Source organism: Papaver somniferum, chromosome 1 (genome assembly GCF_003573695.1).
Source record: "Papaver somniferum cultivar HN1 chromosome 1, ASM357369v1, whole genome shotgun sequence".
Classification (NCBI taxonomy): Eukaryota; Viridiplantae; Streptophyta; class Magnoliopsida; order Ranunculales; family Papaveraceae; genus Papaver; species Papaver somniferum.
Genome location: NC_039358.1, coordinates 246,754,605 through 246,772,721, shown reverse-complemented (window position 1 = coordinate 246,772,721; position 18,117 = coordinate 246,754,605). Strand labels below are relative to the sequence as shown.

Here is an 18,117-nt window from a genome sequence, read left to right as displayed (position 1 = left end):
ATTTAAATCTATAAAAATTGTTTTCTTCACAAGTCTGAAAAGACCCTGTTTACCACTACAACTACAATCACTATTTGAAAACCATCAATGCATCTGCATAACTAGTTATGCACATTGTTCTGTACTGCATAATGTCTTACGCATCTGCATAACTGGTTATGCACATTTTTTTGTGCCACATAACAAGTTATGCACATTTTCTTTGTACCGCATAACTAGTTATGCACATTTTTTTTGTACTGCATAACTTGTTATGCATCTGCATAACTGGTTATGCACATTTATTTTTGTGCCACATAACAAGTTATGCATCTGCATAACTGGTTATGCACATTTTTTTTGTACTGCATAACTTGTTATGCACATTTTCTTTGTACTGCATAACTAGTTATGCATATTTTTTTTGCATCTGCAGTGATTTATGATAAGCATAACCTTTGATGCATCTGCATAACTAGTTATGCACTTTTTTTTGTACTGCATAACTTGTTATGCATCTGCATAACTGGTTATGCACATTTTCGTTGTACTACATAACTAGTTATGCAGTGTTATCCACATTTATTTTTGTACTGCATAACTTGTTATCCACATTTATTTTTCGTTAACTGAAAGTGAAAGTATCAAAGGAAAATAAAATGTTGATTTTGTTTGTGTTTCTTCATTTTTTTCGAAATGTTGTTTCTAGGATTTGTAAATTGTAAGTAGTTTATAGGTTGGTTTTTTAGAGTATGAAATTGATTTTCTAGGATTTAAATGGAGAAAGAAATTTACTCTGCAAATCCGTTACAGAGTTTTTGGAGGAGGAGAAAAGAAACCGCTGAGGGTAATAGAGTAACTACGCATTTTCTAAAAAACTTTGGGTGCGACAGTATCCAAAATTAATTATGGGCCTGACGTTAAGAAAATAAATTTTTTTGGGCCTGCGCCTAAGTTCCCCATTTGACTATGAGTGATGAAGGTAAATTTAGGGCTTTAACGTAACAGCGCCAGACGTGTGCAGCAAGTGCTTCAAATGTGCTGCATTTTAGTGAAGGTTCACAAAAAGTTTTGAGACGTTGGATATGTGACTGTGTCATGGTTAAACAACTAGGATCCAATGTTTGAGATTTAAGATACTTAGAAATATCAAAATCTTGAGTTATGTCTGTGAATTCAGGGTGATCGAAGGGTATCTGTAGAGGGTTTCTAGGTTTCAAAAGTTCACGATTGTGGATGGGGGGAATAGGAAGATCCATGTTTGGGTTACCACGTAGGTGTGCCCAATCATGCAGAAATTTTGATACACCAACACCATCGGCCATGCAGTGATACATGGAGATGCACATCAACATTCCTCCACAGCTTAGATATGTTACCTACATAATCATAATGTATTTCAAGAATTAAAATAAACATCTGCAGTTTATTGATTTTGCGACTATCACTGAAACATCTGCAGTTTAAAAATATTCTAGAGAAAAATTGACACCTGAATCACCAGAGGAGGAATATCCAAGTCGCTTTGAGCATCAACTTCAAACAAGAGCTTATCCTTCCAGGCCATGTTAAGCCATGTATTATCTTTTAAAAACTCATCAACAGTAAAATCCATGAATCCTTCAGCAAGTAAAGCACCTTTACCATTACAATCAACTTCAAGTCTGTCTTCATCTTCTGAACAAATTCTAATTCTTCCGACCAATGGATAGTAATGAAAAAGAACTTCAGAAAGGGAAGATTTTAAATCTTCAATAGGAACTGATTTTCTATAAGCAAACAGGAGTTCGAAATGATACCTTAGAAAATTCAGATTATCTATGTTAGAGAGATATAATGGACGTTTTGGAGTTCGTTTTTCCGGGCAGATTAGAACCGGTTGGGACTTGGAAACACAAGCTGGTAATTCAGTGGACACCTTTCTTGTTGTCAACGGGAGATATATCAAAGCGCAGTTGTTTGGCGAGTTCAGAGATATTTAGAGCGTATAGTATCAGAGATTTTGAAGGAATGGGATTGAGAGAGCGATATTTGATACATAAAAGCTGTGCTATCTGGGGCTATAACTTTGAAAGAAATTTATATACGCTATGAGATGCATGATACATCAAACATTATATGTAGCAATCTTAAGTTCTTACGTGTTGCAGATCCATCATCTTGCTATTGAAAGTAATGACAAAGATCATTTTCCATTTGCTTTTTGATGCATAACCGATAAACAACATGAATCTGCATTTAAGTATAAAATCCAGGAGCATTTAATCAGAGGCCATCCGGCATTTTAGAATAATATCCGGGAGCATTTAAGCATAATATCCAGGAGTGGCATTTATGATTCTCCATGCGCGTGCACTGATCTAATCAGAGGCCATCCACACATATGGTTTATAATCATTTGGTGATTATCTATGACAATTGCACTAAATGTTTTTGAAAAAATGCATTCAACTATATATTCCATTACTAGAATTGTAAAAGATCTACTTCGTGTGTTTGGATTTAGATGATAAAATTGAATTTTTTTCTTATCCAAACTTCGTTGATAATATTTCTTATAAATTTTTTTTTTGTTTATCCCTATATAGTAATCGGTCCCTAAAAATAAAGAACTGTTAATTATTCAAATAATAAATTGTAGTTAAAAAAATTTGTGGGAAGAAAATTGTTTTCTATCTATTTCTTAATATTTGTGTAAAATACAATCTTATCCAATAAATATGAACGGAGAAAATATCATATAAAAACAATCAGAAATATAGGTAGTCCTAAGATCTTGCCATATGTGTTGTAGATTTATCATCTTGCTATAAGTTGCAAGCGCGATGATAAAGTATGAATATTTTTGTTTTTTGATGCATAGATGTCAAATAACATGAATATGCATTTAAGTATAAATGGCAGGAGCATCTAATTGCACCATTTTTTAAGTATAATCCATTAAAGGGCACTAGTCTATTAGGGGGCATCCGACATCCACACACATAGCAGATCCGTATGTAGTTACTCCAATCCTGCAACTATTATGATTGCTTTTTATTTCTGAAGATATGATGAAGAGCACAAAATTTACTTAAGCATTTAGTTGACAAAATCGCAAGCTCTTTCTCTCTTAACATTTCTTTCTTATCATAAAAATCTCAACCCGTTTTTACATACTCTTTTTTCCTTTATATAATCAAATATCAAGTGGATTACATCTATATATTTACAACCAGTTACAACTAATCACAGCTAATTACATCTTATAAAGTCTTATTTTCTTTAATTATTTTGTTTATCCTTACACAATCTTATCTTTTGCTACCACATCAATGTTAACAACTCAAACTTCTTCTCGGAGGTGATATCACGCTTTTTATGTGAATCTTATCTTTTTTCCAATGTGATGTCACATTTTTCATGTGAATCTTATTTTCTTTTCTGTGCGATATCCGCAGGATTCTCCTTCTTTCTTTCTTGTAGGATCTTCGGCTAATTAAAGGGTTATCACGCTTCTACTCTTTTAACCGTATTCCTTTTTCATTCGCATAAAGCATGATTGATGCGAAATGGGGTGTCCCTTTAGTACAGTTCCGGTGTCCCTTGTAACCGTATTCCTTTTCCTTTCTTTCAAATTTGAGGAAGAAACTGACCTCCCCCTAATCCAGTTCCGGTGTCCCTTTAGTACATGCCCGAAATGGGGTGCCTCTTATCCAACTTAGGGGTGCCTTTAGCAATTCTTCTGGGATGTTTTCAACACTTTTTCAGGGTTCCTCCGGGGCATTTCTGGGGTGCCTCCAACATACTTCTGGGGTGCTTCTGGTACTTTATCTATGGAAGTTCAAATGTCACATTTTGAGCCAATTTACCGCAAAATCTTATTTTTCCAAAAACACCTACAAATACATAAAATACCCGAATAAGTACAAAATCGAGCACTAATAATATATACAATTGAGATATATTAGACACATAAATGCATCTATCAGTCTACCAACCTTGGTATTTTTGCTATACGAAAGCTCCTGCCTCGGTATTTTCTTCTTCATCATCTTCGTATTTATACTTTCTTCTTTGCATTTATTTTTTCGCAGTTCTAATCTTATAGCTTTTCAGGGTTCTGATGATGAAGATTTATCTAAGGAACAAAAGGTTTCTCGCAAGACATCTTCTTCAAAAACCAAAGAGGTAAAAAAAATACCATCTCGCATGATTCCCTTTAAACAACATTGTTGTCTTTATTTCTTATCTGCTTTGATTTTTGAAGGGAGGAGTCTACGAGAGGAATTCACATAAACCCAAAAGGCAACGCCGCACTCCCGAGATTGATTCAAGTATTAATCTAACTCGTGTCTCTATAAAGCGTGCATCGAGTGGTCAAGTATCCTTGACGAAATACGAAGGGAAAAACGCCTATTCTAAGCGTTCTTCTTCGCCCCATCGATGAATTGCCCGTAGTTTCCACCGATACCAATGAAGCACATACAAGGTGACTCCAAATATTGAGATTCATGCTAAGGAAACCACCATTGTCACAAATCTTACCCCTTTGAAGCGTACCACCAAGGATTCTTCTGCGAAGAATCAAGATTCCTCAACAAGCATTGAAGGTTCATCAGCACATCGAAATGGTTAAGGCAATTACCAGTCAAAAGCAGGAGAAAGTAAAGACGTATCGGTCAAAAAGAGCGGGTCACAACACGTGCAGACGATTACGCAAAAAATAAGGGATTGTGTTGATAATCATAAAGATGATCATAGTTCTCGCATCATTCTTACCCTGTCATATGAGTGCGAGAAGAGACAATATGTGGATGCATGAATCGTACTCCATAATGCTTTATGCGAATAAAGAAGGGATGTGGTTAAAAGATTAAAAGCGCGATAACCCTTTAATTAGGTGAAGATCTTAAAAGAAAAAAGACGGAAATCCTGAGGATATCTCACACGAAAGCAAATAAGGTTCACACGAAAAGTGTGACATCGCATTGGAAAAAAGATAAGGTTCACGGGAAAGCGTGATATCACTTCCGAGAACAAGTTTGACTTATTAACATTGATGCGACAGCAAAAGATAAGATTGTGTAAGGATAACCGAAATAAGTGAAGAAAAAAAGACTTTATTAGGTGTAATTAGATGTAAATAACTGTAAATACTTTTCATCCACTTGATATTTGACTATATAAGGGAAAAAAAATATGTGAAACAGGGTTGATATTTTTGTGTAAAGAAAGAAATGTTAAGAATTTTTCACTAGATGCTTCAGTAAATCTCGTGTTTTTCATAATATCTTCAGAAATAAAGAGTAATCATAATGAGGATGTAGTTGCGGTAATATTCTAAATACATTTTACAAAACTTCTGATGTTGAAAAACTAAACAAAACTTTAAAATTCTACCAACAGTCTATGATTGATAGAAAATAACCACTTTCCAAAATTGAATACTACTTTGAAAAAGTATACCAAATAAAAAAATATCACAAGAGCTAAAGATTGATTCAAAATTTAACACAAAAGAAAACTTATAAAAATTCCAAATCTAATAGTCGATAGATGAGAAAAAAAGAAATAGATGGTAGATGTAATGAAATTATGAGTTCAGACCACTTATAGCGCGAACAAGGGAAATAAATCTGATAATATAATCTGGATCGACAGTGCGTCCAATAGCTATTTATTACATAATAACAATTAGGTACTTTATTATAAGGTTTTTCTTGTGTGGTAAGAGTCGCAAGACTCAACTGTGAAATCTGGTTATAACCAAGACCGTCTCTGAAGTTTTGATGACCTTGTGCGAAAGAGATCTGAACGCCCTTTTATCCAGTTTTTTACACGTATGTATTATATGTTTTCCAAATAAAATCTACTTTATAACATTGAAACCAAATAATTTATGCTGCACAACTTAAGAAGAAACGTATGATAAAAAGTATTAAGAAGTTGGTAACTTTCCAAATCCTCAGAGTATCCTAAATAACGGTTGAAACAACATTTGTTTGTGCTTTCATGCCATAGTTTGTTTTTTCGTGCCTTCATGGATAATTGAAATGTTTCAAGATAATTGAATTAAGTACTATGTTAACAGCAGTTCCCTAATCCCTAGAAGGCATCTTTAAGTTACTTGAAAAACTAAAGTTCCGACAAAGTTTACATCGGTGCTATTATACATGACCACAGAAGAGACTTCTTCCTTATTAAGATGCAACTTACCTCTCAAGTTGAATTTCACATGTCCTCCAAAATATAAATTGAACAGACAAAAAAAAAAAATATTGATATTTACCTCTAAAGAAATATATATCCCTGAGACGCCAGCCAGTCTGAGCACAACAAATACGAATAATGTTTTCATCACAACCCCGCTGATGATATCGTCGCTCCCATTCATAATACACTATTCACTAGGACATAAACCAATTAAAAAACTTCAACCTAATTCAATGTCATTAATAAAAACTATAACTTAATGAGTCAGTCTCCAATTACTGGTTTCCTAATTGAGGAATAACCTTGGATTCATAATTGAGAATAAACATGAATACCTTATGGATTTTTAATTGAGAATAAACAGGAATACCCTGGTTTCCTAATTGAGGAATAAACCTGGTTTCCTAATTGAGAGTAAACAGGATTAACCTAGTTTCCTAATCGATTATATATATATATATATATATAATCATACATACATACTCAAGGATTTATCAGAAAAAGAAGATGGCTTCTTCTTATACCTCAGAAGATGAAAAAAAAGCTTTCGGTTTAATTTAAAAAATCAACTTCAATGGCGTCATTGATTCACAAGTCTACTTTTGGATGTCGGTTGCGCCTCGATGTTTCCAGGCGTCATTGAAAAAAAAGCTTTCGGTTTAATTACTGAACTACTTTTGGATGTTTCCAGAAACTTCCTCTAGAGTTATGGAATTAACCAAGAAAAATGGTGCTAAGGGTTGGCCCAAACAAATAGGTACGTAATGTCAAGCCCAAGCAGAATAAAGTGCTTAAGCCCATAGGGGCATATAAATCTGCAAGCCCAACAGAATAGAGCGGAAATATCCCGAGCTTATTGACTAGCTTGCAACTCGGCCAACTGGCTCAGCGTAGCTTGGCTCGGCTCAGGGTGGAAATATCTTTCAGTTGTACAGAAGTGGGACGCAAACATCCGAGGGTTATGAATATAAGTTACTCCACGTAACACAGGAACACAATCGCTGTTGTCGAACGGAACTCGGTACAGATGTCGGGCATAGCAGCCGGACAAGGCAACCGGGAAAGTCCGTCTTCCACCGTCGACGACCACCTGCTGCTTTCACCGTTTCCGGAACATATTACAGGTGTATATGACGTCATCGTGACACAACCTTATGATGTCATGCTGACATCGTGGATGGTAACGATAACGACAATCTAACGGCGTTATGAATGAATGAACCAGATTTGCTGATGGCTAACAACGTCGGATGATAACGGAATATTCCAATGGTAATGGAATCTTACGACGATATTAGTGACGGTAAAAGAGTATTCTGACGGTATTAGCATCTGTTGACGTCATACTGATGTCACTTTACAGTTTTCCGTTGATCGTGCCTATCCTGGTGACGTGGTCGATGCTGGTTGGACGGACCTGCTGACGTGGCTGGCACCTCTTTGTCTTGACTTGGACATTTTCACTTGGGCTTCCATGTATAATGCTTGTGAGGCCTGACTAGCTATTTTTAGTTTGTTGCACATGGGCTTGCACATAGAGTGCTTTTATGGTCCAATTTGCCTATATTCGGCTAATATGAGGAGCATATTATACCCAAGTGAGCCCATTTTATGTGTGAAATATTAGGGTACAAACAGACCCATTGATCTTTCATATTATTGCCTATGCAGGATATATTGACTCATAAATACGACATGCCTTTACCCTCCCTTGAGTCATAGCCCCCATGATATTGACGTCTTTTGACACAATTCAGCTCCCTAATAGATGGTTCCGCACTTATATTCCCCCTGACTGCCCCTTCAAGGAAGCTTACCCCTACCAGATTAGGGTGGGCTCTTACCGTCCGGTTATGCCGACAATCAGCTGTTTTCCTGATCTCGTTCGAGATCACACCCTAGTGATGTTTCTTGAGGGATGAGTGCATCATATTCAGGACTTTTCAAGAATGTCCAGGTACGCCCCAGCACTCTTGACTCAAACGTGTACCGCGACGCTATGATCGAGTTTCTTCACTCCTTAGGAGAGAGCTTAGTACCTTAGTATTTCGACTAAGGAGTTTCTTCCCGATAGGCTTTCGTGTCTCCCCTATTCTCCATGACTCAGGTTCCAGGGAGGGTATGGCTTTCGCCCGAGTCATGCATTCTAGGTTTTCCCCAATAATGACGCGCATTAGGTCTTATTGTTGCCTCTTACTTTTACGCGAACTAGGGTGCACGCCACAATTGGATGCCTAGACTCCCTAATTAGAGGTTTTAATTTTTATTTTCTCCTATTGAGGTCTTATTAATGAGGTCTTATTGTTTCCTCATTCTTCTAATTGTATCTTTTATGAAATATTTGATTTTTGAAGAAATAAAGGTTTCATTTTCATTAATATCTTTGATTCGCACATTGTAGATTTTTTCTTTCTTCATTTATTCGCTTAGTATAAAGACTCCATATCTTTAAATAGTTTTGCTTGCCTTCTGTAGTTACTTTCTTAAAATGTGAGATTATTGCCGCATTGTCTAAGGATAATACTTCTTCAGGTACATTTGGTTCCATGGCTGGTTGACTTCTTCTTCCTCACCTTGTTTTTTTTCTTCTGTTAACTCATACATTCCATTCCCAATATCTTTCTTGACCGCGTATGATTCGTCCCATATATTCCTTCCTATAGCATTTCTCCCCTTCTTATAGTGCGGTATTACGCCCAGTACCAGTTCTCCTGGATGGAATTCATTTTGTTTGACGCTCTTGTTTTGGTTATGAACTGATGTGAAGGCTGCCGCCTTAGTGTAATTAAGATTTGTATCAGCCACACCTTTTTCTTTTTCTACACCCCTATTTTCTTTGTTCTTCAACAATTCCGCCCAGTATAAAAATGATTCATTTCCCCTCTCTTGGTCACTAGATCAAATATTAATATTTCTTTTCTTTCACCCTCCTTCCAATTTGTTCTTTTATTTGCACGTCCTTCAGTCTTCTCAACATCTATTCCATTACAGACTTTGGCTTCTGCGGAATCTCCTCTGATTATTCCTATGCCTTGAGGTAGTGGGAGTTTGATGCATTGGTGATAGGTAGAGGCAACTCCCAGAATGTTGTGTAGCCATGGTGTACCTATCAAGGCCATGGTGATATAGAGACTCTACGTCAACGGCGCTAAAGGTTATTTCTGTTGTTATTGTTTTAAGTGGGATTCGCATGGTAACTTCCCCTTTTGGATTATTAGCTGAACCGTTGAAGCCATAGATTTTGTAAGTTGAAGGAATAAGGTCTTCATCTTTTCCCCCCCATGGTCATATACGCGTGATAAAACAAAATATCTACTGAACTGCCAGAATTAATCAGTATCTTATTTATTGCCCATGCGTTCGCGTCATTATCTTCTTTTCCTTTCATTCTTTCTCTTGGTATGATTTTCAACATGACTACCAATGGGATTTCATGTAGTTCTCCTCCTCCTGGTACTTCTTCTGTCTTGAATGTGATTGGTTGTTTTTTCCAATCCTTGAGTTTCGACACCTTCGCCAAGTTAAATATCTATTTTCCATCATCATCTCTAACATATACTCGGCTTAATACGTTATCGTGAAAATCCTTTATGCTTTTGAATGAATGAATTATTGAATTGTGATAGACGCATTTATGTGTCTAATATATCTCAATTGTATATAGTGTTAGTGCTCGATTTTGTACTTATTTGGTTATTTTATTTATTTGTAGGTGTTTTTGGAAAAATAAGGTTTTGCGGCAAACTTGGCTAAAAATGTGGCATTTGGACCTTCGTAGATGACGTACCGGAAGCGCCCCAGAAGTGTACCGGAAGTACCCCAGAAATACCCCAGAGGAACCCCGAAAAAGTGTGCAAAACATCCCAGAAAAATTACTAAAGGCACCCAAGTTTTGGTTATTTCCACCACAAGAATTTTATTTCAACCCAATTGCTATTCGCACCCCTGAATTGGATAGGGGGACACCATCTTCAAAATTCAAATATTTGAAGTTGGCGGGAAAAATTGTTTCACGTCTGATAGTTTAGGGTTGATGATTTGGTGGGCTTCTAACGAGATTCAAAAGCTGATTCTCATGGGCTAAGCCTGTTTTGGAAATCCAATGTTGGTATAGGTGATAGAATCAATCGAATTGGGTTGTATCATGTGTAGCACGATTAAACAGGAAATAAGCTTTTCGAAGAAACAGGAAAAGAAGAAAGTTTCTCGGGACAATTTGGTTGGAAGTTACGTATAAGTTTGGAGAGGATATTGTGCTTGGATTCTTCCAGGATTGATTACCAAATTTAGAAGACGAGTAAAGAGATTTAACAGGAAAATCCCGTAACTTACGTGTGAAAAGAAGAAAAAAATATCAAGAGATTTTCTCGGGATTTATGGAAGTTGTTGGCTATATATAAGTTGTTATGAGTCCCAGAGAAGATATCAAGAGGGTTAGGGTCACTTGGAACGCAGAGAAACGAAGTTCAGAAAACATACCTGTTGTTGCTGCTCGAGGAGGAAGACGAAGAGGAAGAACGGAGTCGCAGAGTCAGTCATTCTTCAACAGTGTATACAGCAGAAACAAACTGTCGTTCTTCTACAGAATATCGAAAGTATCGTTTATAAACAACATCATCTGGTTTTTGTAACAGTGACGCTTTACAGCGTTGCGAATTTCTGTTTCATCTTATTTCTTTAATAAAAACACCTATTAAGCCATGAATAAATCTTTTGATCATGTTTTTGATATGAGGAGCTAAACCCCAATACTGGGATGATGAAGGAAGCCATTTTTCATGCATGTGGTAGTTATATTTAATTCTTTTATGACTACTTGCACTTTTATTAATTGTTTTATGACTTTTCTTAATTGGTTGTTATATCGTATGCTGATGTATGCTTGGTCTAAGTGCTTTTGATGCATCATGCTAGTGATTTAAAATCAATCTTCTAAAAATCTACCTTGGCAAGAATAAGGGTCAATATTATTAAAGCTATAATTGTTTGGAATAAATATATGAATCGTGTGAATGATTAATGGTGGAATCTTGAGTCCTGGTATCTCTTGATCTTGTGACATATTTTTTGTATATATCTCTATTTTTAAATCTTTACAAGTCCGAGCAACGAACTTTTACTTACCACATTAAAATATTACATCAAATTGCAATAGAGATTTTTAGCTTTCAATCCTAATTCAATTAGATATGTTTTCCTTCATGCCTTCATTCCTTGTCCTTGTCCTTTTAGTGGTGGTGGTAGGTTTTGCTGTTGTGTGGCTAACAAATGATTTAATTTTCCTTTATCAATCATCTTTAATATGATTATTTGAATATTTCGACAATTATTGGTGTTGTACCCATGAAATCGATGATATGCACAAAACTCGCTGCTTCTTCTTCCTGATGGTGGCTCTTTTACTAGATTTTGTGGTGCGGGTATTTCTTTCATTATGATCACTGCCTTCCATATCTAGTCTATTGCAGTATTCAAATGAGGCATCTTGATATCTTCGTATACTTTGTTGTTTCCACCTGGTCCTTGATGGTAATATCTTTTTTGTCCTCCATACCCTTCTACTTGGTTATCAAACCTGGGAATCTTGTTATTACCTGCAGAATTGTTACATTGTCTTTCTAGGTATTCTCTTTCACACATTTCTTGATCTCTACTGCTCATTGCTACTTGCTTTTGCTTATCTTCTTTTACGTCCTTTCCATGGCTTCCTTGCGAGGTGCTTCCAACAACATTTGTTGTTCTTGGTAATAAGCTTGCATTTCTTTCCTTTACGTTTGCAACCGCCATTGGGTACGATTCCATGTCTCTCTGTTTGTCTTCAATAGCATTGTACTCTTCTTGGTACTCACACAGCTCTGTCATTGTTATGGTATCTTTCATTCTGAAAATCTGAGTGTATAACAAATCTGTTGGGAAAAGCGAGTTAATGAAAGCTAATATGAAATTTCTTTCATCTACTCTTCCTACAATTTCGCTGCACATGGTTCTCCAGCGTGTTGATAAGTTGTGTAAGCTTTCATTGGTTCTCTTCCTGAAGTTGAATACCTTCTCTATCCTTGGTCGTAGCATGTTATTGCTAGCGTATTATCCCACGAAGATGCTTTGTAAGTTATGGAATGATCTGATGGTTCCTACCGGAAATCCTTTGACCCATTATAAAGCCTCCCTTGTGAAGCTCGAAGGGAAATACTTACATCGTACCTCATCATTTTCCTCCCACTATAACAGAGATCTGCTGTATGCTCTAATGTGTTGTATTGCACATGTATTCCCATCAAAGATGTTAGTAAATACAGGTAAAGTGCATTTAGATGGTACTACAGATAGTTGTATTTGTTTTGCGAATGATTTTTTTCCCGCTTCTTCAATTGCCTCATCTAATTGTCTCCTTCCTCCATCTCTTCTCGTTGTCATCATTACTCTTAATTCTGCTAGATCTCTTAGAATTGTTTCATTCATTAGTTGATTTTGCTGCATCGGTCTTTTCAATCTTGCTTTCCTTAATCTGTTTTCATGCCTATTTTGTCGTATTGCTTCCTGAATCTCTCGCTCTTCTGCGTCTTCTCTTCTTCTTCTGCGTCTTTCTCTTTCATTCCTTGCATGTACCTGAGCGTCATTATTCCTTTCTTCTTCTTCATGGTTGCGTTGGTTATGCAACATTTCTCTTTCATGGAGTATCATCCTTGCTTTCTATGCGTCATCTTCTTGTCTTTGGTCATCATGGGTGCGGTCATATTCTTCATGCCTCTCTTGCCGTTCATCCCTTTGATTTCCTAGTGCGCTGTTATTTTCTCCTTCTTGGACATATTTGTCGTCATTGGGTTGTTGCTCTCCCGGTAACGACCGCGCTCCTCCTGTATATTATCGCCTACATGGAAATGGTCAATAAAATTGTTATTTAAAAGTTGTTCATGTGCGTCATCTCTTCGATCAGATCTACTTTGCCTGGACGTGCTCCTACTTGTTCTTGATCTTGAGCTCGCACGCGTTTTCTTTGATGTGGTTCTTGACCTATGCTCTTGTAATCTGTGGTTTTCCTCTCTCAACTCATCATTCTGCTGTGTCAAGTTCGCGCGTGTCTCTTCTTATTTTTTCATCTATTGTTTGCCTGAGTTGCTCTATCATCATAATGTCTTCATTATCTCCTATTGGTCCTTCTTCCATGGTTCTTTGCCCGTCTTCCTCTGCTGTATTTGTATCTGTGATATGAACACTTACCTCGTCATAATTCCTGAGGTTGTTTTCCTCTTGCACCTGCTGGATCTGGGATCTAACTTGTCGATGTTGATTGTTTTTTTCGCCCATCCTTGATGATTAATCGATTTCGCCTCTTCTTTATCCTGTGATTCTCCTGCTCCTCCTAATTGGTGTCACGTTCTCTCCTGCATATTCTTGCCTCACCATCTATTGTTCCTGAAATAATATCTTCTTTTGACAAAGTAAAGGGTACCCTTCAAAGATCTGAGAAAGGTTATCAACAAAATTTGTCTCCTAAGATGTAAACTTTGATTTTGTTTAATAGATTTTGAGACTAAAAACTCCTAAAACTCCATGAACATGTCAATAAAACTCTCTTTTGAAGACGAAAAGAAAAAAATCTTAAAAGTCACACAAAATATTTCCACAGGCAGGTTCAATCCCTCTTATTCTCCCGAGCTGTATTCTAGCGCCAAAATGTTGTTGCAGGAAATCCTACAACCACGCCCTTGTGATAATCTATGAGATAAACGAAGAAATCAAAGTGAAATACTTAACATATTTTATTATAACTTAGAACAAATACAAAGATGATATGAGAAAACCCTAATTTGGGAAGTAAATAACTTTCTCTCTCCTAAATATCTTATCCTAACTCACCCAAAAAAATCTTTCTCTTTACAATGGTGGTTGGTCCCTTTTATAGGGTTTTCCATAGTGGAGGACAGCTAATAAAACCCTTATTTTCGTATTAGACGCGCGTTAATGACACACACTCACAATGGTGTTTTCCGCATGTCCTCTTTACTACCGCATAGCTCTTCATACTTTTAATGTGACTTGATGACATTATCCTGATGTGTTGTATGTGTTCGTGTTCGCTTAATAATAAAACGGTATTTACGCATGACTAATAGATATGTGGTTTTTTGTACCCACACTATTCATGAACTTCACATTTGGGCCATCACTGTTGGGAAGGTATCATTGTCACGTCATATCAAGGTGTCATATCAAGGTAACGCCCGATGCTGATGCAGATTTGGTGTTAGACAAAGTTATCAATCATATTAAGAGGGCTCACAATATTAGCCCTGTTGCTATCCTTTCTCCTAGTAACTCTCAAAACCACGGGGAATAATGAAAATATTTGGGATTATTGCAAAGTTCAAACAAGCGTTCTAATAATAGAATCTGAGATTTACGTGTTACTTGATAGTGGTAGTTTAGTCAAAAAAAGGAATTTAAGGAAAAAGTTGCCACTCTAATGTATAGCAAACCGCAGATGTAATCAGATCAAAAAAATCAATTCGGTGTAAAAGAAAGGAAATAAAAAACCTAGCGTTTTTAGGGGCCACCCAGAAGAAATTAGGGGTCAGTAATAAAATAAAATAAAATAGGGTCATCCAAACTTAAATTGAGTTCACCTCTTATCTTTCTATTCATAATGGCAAAATTGCCCTTCAATAATCGGAAATCAAACATGAATTCGGTAGTTACTGTACATTTAGTTATTGTTAGCAAAATTATTTGAAGTTTTTTTTTTTCGAATTTTGGTTCTATCTTAATTTGTAGATAAAAATCTATTTTACCTACCGATTATGGATGATGTTCTTGGATTTACACTAGCAGAAATATAATCGGTAGACAATAATCTACTTTACCTACCGATTATGGTTGATGTTCTTAAGAAACGAAGAACATCAACCATAATCGGTAGGTAATTGATCGTTATCTACCGATTAATCTTGATTCAAAAAATTTAATTTCTCTGTACTAAAAGTTACGCACAATCGGTAAATAATGAACACCATTAACTACCGATTATGAAAGTAGAAAATTTCGAAATTCTATTAAGTTTTGAAAATTTGAATTTGGGGACATGAACAAATCGCTAGATAATAAGCATCACTTATGAACACAGTTTACTACCGATTATGGTAGTACTAAAATTCAGAAATTGAGTATATTTGGAGGTTAAAGTAACACAAGTTACTACCGATTATGGTAGTACCAAAGTTCGAAAATTTAAGGATTTTGGCAAAATCACATTTTGGTGTCAATATACGTTCGGAACTTAAATTTACTACCGATTATGGTAGTGCTAAAATTCGAAAATTGTATACATTCAGAGGTTAAAGTAACACACTTTACTACCGATTATAGTAGTATCAAAGTTCGAAAATTTTAGGATTTTGGAAAAATCTCATTTTGGGTCAGATATACATTCAGAAGTTAAATTTACTACCGATTATGGTAGTGCTAAAATTCGAAAATTGAATACATTTGGAGGTTAAAGTAACACACTTTACTACCGATTATGGTAGTACCAAAGTTCGAAAATTTTAGGATTTTGGCAAAATCTCATTTTGGGGCCAATATACATTCGAGATTTAAATTTACTAACGATTATGGTAGTGCTAAAATTCGAAAAGTGAATACATTCGGAGGTTAAAGTAACGCACTTTGCTACCGATTATGGTAGTACGAAAGTTCGAAAATTTTAGGATTTGGCAAAATCTCATTTTGGGACCAATATACATTCGGAAGTTAAATTTACTACCGAATATGGTAGTGCTAAATTCGAAAATTGAATACATTCGGATGTTAAAGTAACACACTTTACTACCGATTGTAGTTAAACTGCCGATTATAGAATTAACTACCGATTATTGAAGGACAATTTTCCATTACGAAAAAAAGGATAAAAGGTGAACCTAATTTAGATTTCGGTGATTCTATTTTATTTTATTTTATTTTATTGTTGGTCCCTAATTCTTTTTGGGTGGCCCTTATTATAAAGGCTAGGATAAAAAAGAAGAGACTACTTAAAATATAAACTTATTTATACATCATATTTGGGTATATTATATTGCAAAGAGCAAACAAGTGATCTTCCTGTAGAGGGTTTTCATCCACCTTGAGGAAAAACACAGGTACAGTACGGTACCCCGTTGCCAGTCACGCTGCACTCAGCAGCGCAAACAACGCCTTGGATGCTTCCACATAGCTGGTCACACACTTCGCAAGAGGCAGTAATATATAGTTCTCTCGTCGTCCCTCCTCCGACACAATCGAGTGGTCCGGCAATGCAATTCACTTCACTGTATATGCGTATGATCGTGAAATCTATTAGTAATTATAATAAACGAAGCCAAAAAAATATAAAAAATATTAAGAGAAAAGGGAATATGCAAGGATTACTTGATTCCTCAGGGTTACCAATCTTCTATATTAAACAAAACAATCTTGCCCCAGGATTGGTAAACCATCGGGGAATCTAGTATTTATTTCCTGTACAGTTCAATTTCCGGAAAGAAATATTATGAAATGACTGCTAACCTGGAAAAGCTCAAAATCGTTGCAACGAGCAAGAAACTAACAAACAACGGTGAAACAAGACTTTTTCCCATGATTTTCTTTTTCTTTCTAATGTTATATGATTTGTAATGCTGTTTTAATTTGTGAGGATTAAGAGCATTGCGGAACATCAATTTATAGCATCGTATGATACTTTTTTAAAGAAAAAGAATTGCCCAACTTGGTATAATAGTGACAGGTCTAGACTTTACGCATCCAATCGCTAAGGTGTTTGTTGTATAAAATGAAATATTCTAGTATGACAGAATTTTCTCGAATGAGCCTTTGATCGGTTCAAGAGATACTTGCGTATCTGTTGTTCTGATCTTGTTATAGACATGACTTCACTGGAGTATGATTTTTTTGACCGTTTAAAGATTTCTAACTTGGTACTAGAATATGTAATTTATATCGATTAATTTGACCACACTTTTACTTCGCGTCACCCTATTTATCGTCCACGTGTTAGACCCAAGTACGCTATACGTGAGGATGCATGCTGGGATTATTAATCCCACATTGTTTGGGTTATCTAACATCCTTTAGTTTATAATCCATAAGACCTCTGCACTCATCGTCATTAGATTTTGAGCACGTATGATTTGTAATGTTAGTTTGAATCTTGATTTGTGCTAACATCAATTTTTGCCATAGCATCATATGATATTATCTTAAAGAAGAATAATAACCAACTTGGATCCATTAGCATCATATGATATTATCTTAAAGAAAAATAATAACCAACTTGGATCCAAAAATGAATTGTTTAGGGGTCATGCATCCAATAAGCAAAGAGGTTGTTTGTTGTATACAAAGAAATGAATATTGGACTTTCAAGACTTCTGTAAATGAGCCTTTGATCGGTTCAAGAGTTGTTTGCATATATCTGTCGTTGTGATCGTCATGGATCTTATTTGATTTTGTTTCTCTCTTTCATGGCAATTAGTGAATTACTCCATAGGAGATTGTCAATTACTCCACTCTTTAACTCACCAAATCAGTTGTTTAGTCTATAAGTGGGAAAGGGATCGTGAAAACGTACACGATATACATACGGCATAATCAAATGAAATGAAATGAAATTTATTTATTTGACATCCTACGACTTGATCAGAGTAAGTCACGGTTAGGTTGGAGTGACATAATGTAAAATTGACAATATCATATTTCTAATACTGTTGTTATTAATTAAAAAAATATCCTGAGATTGTGAACAAAAAGGATATCGAAGTTATTCTTGCTGGACAAGTACCATGAGATGACAAGAACGTATATCCGTATATGTATGTACATACAGGTTGTTTCTAGGAGAAAGGAGTTTTCTTCCGCATACCCTTGTTGTTCGTCAGCTTGGGGATATTTTGTTTTTTATCAATAGAAAATTTG

At 35.8% G+C, this 18,117-nt stretch overlaps 1 protein-coding gene and 1 long non-coding RNA gene across 2 annotated transcripts; both read right to left on the bottom strand.

The window, feature by feature from the left end:
* Positions 1-929: 929 nt before the first annotated feature.
* Positions 930-12,036, bottom strand: LOC113276092 (fatty alcohol:caffeoyl-CoA acyltransferase-like). The gene is made up of 3 exons (XM_026525680.1): positions 11,750-12,036; positions 1,472-1,748; positions 930-1,358 (listed from the first exon to the last, which is right to left on the bottom strand). Exons 1-3 carry the CDS (start codon positions 12,034-12,036, stop codon positions 930-932), a joined length of 993 nt encoding a protein of 330 aa, XP_026381465.1.
* Positions 12,037-15,976: 3,940 nt separating this feature from the next.
* On the bottom strand, positions 15,977-16,856 carry LOC113324085. The gene is made up of 2 exons (XR_003347915.1): positions 16,714-16,856; positions 15,977-16,475 (listed from the first exon to the last, which is right to left on the bottom strand). It is a non-coding gene; the product is annotated as an uncharacterized LOC113324085 (long non-coding RNA).
* Between the last annotated feature and the right edge of the window lie 1,261 nt (positions 16,857-18,117).

Bases quoted from the DNA above. Each gene is read 5' to 3' on its own strand.
- LOC113276092 (XM_026525680.1), bottom strand. From the start codon at position 12,036: ATGACAGAGCTGTGTGAGTACCAAGAAGAGTACAATGCTATTGAAGAC. The intron at 1,749-11,749 runs GTTTGATAACCA...GTTTGCTTATAG, and splicing joins GGTAATAACAAGATTCCCAG to AAAATCAGTTCCTATTGAAG. The intron at 1,359-1,471 runs GTGTCAATTTTT...ATGATTATGTAG, and splicing joins TTCCTCCTCTGGTGATTCAG to GTAACATATCTAAGCTGTGG.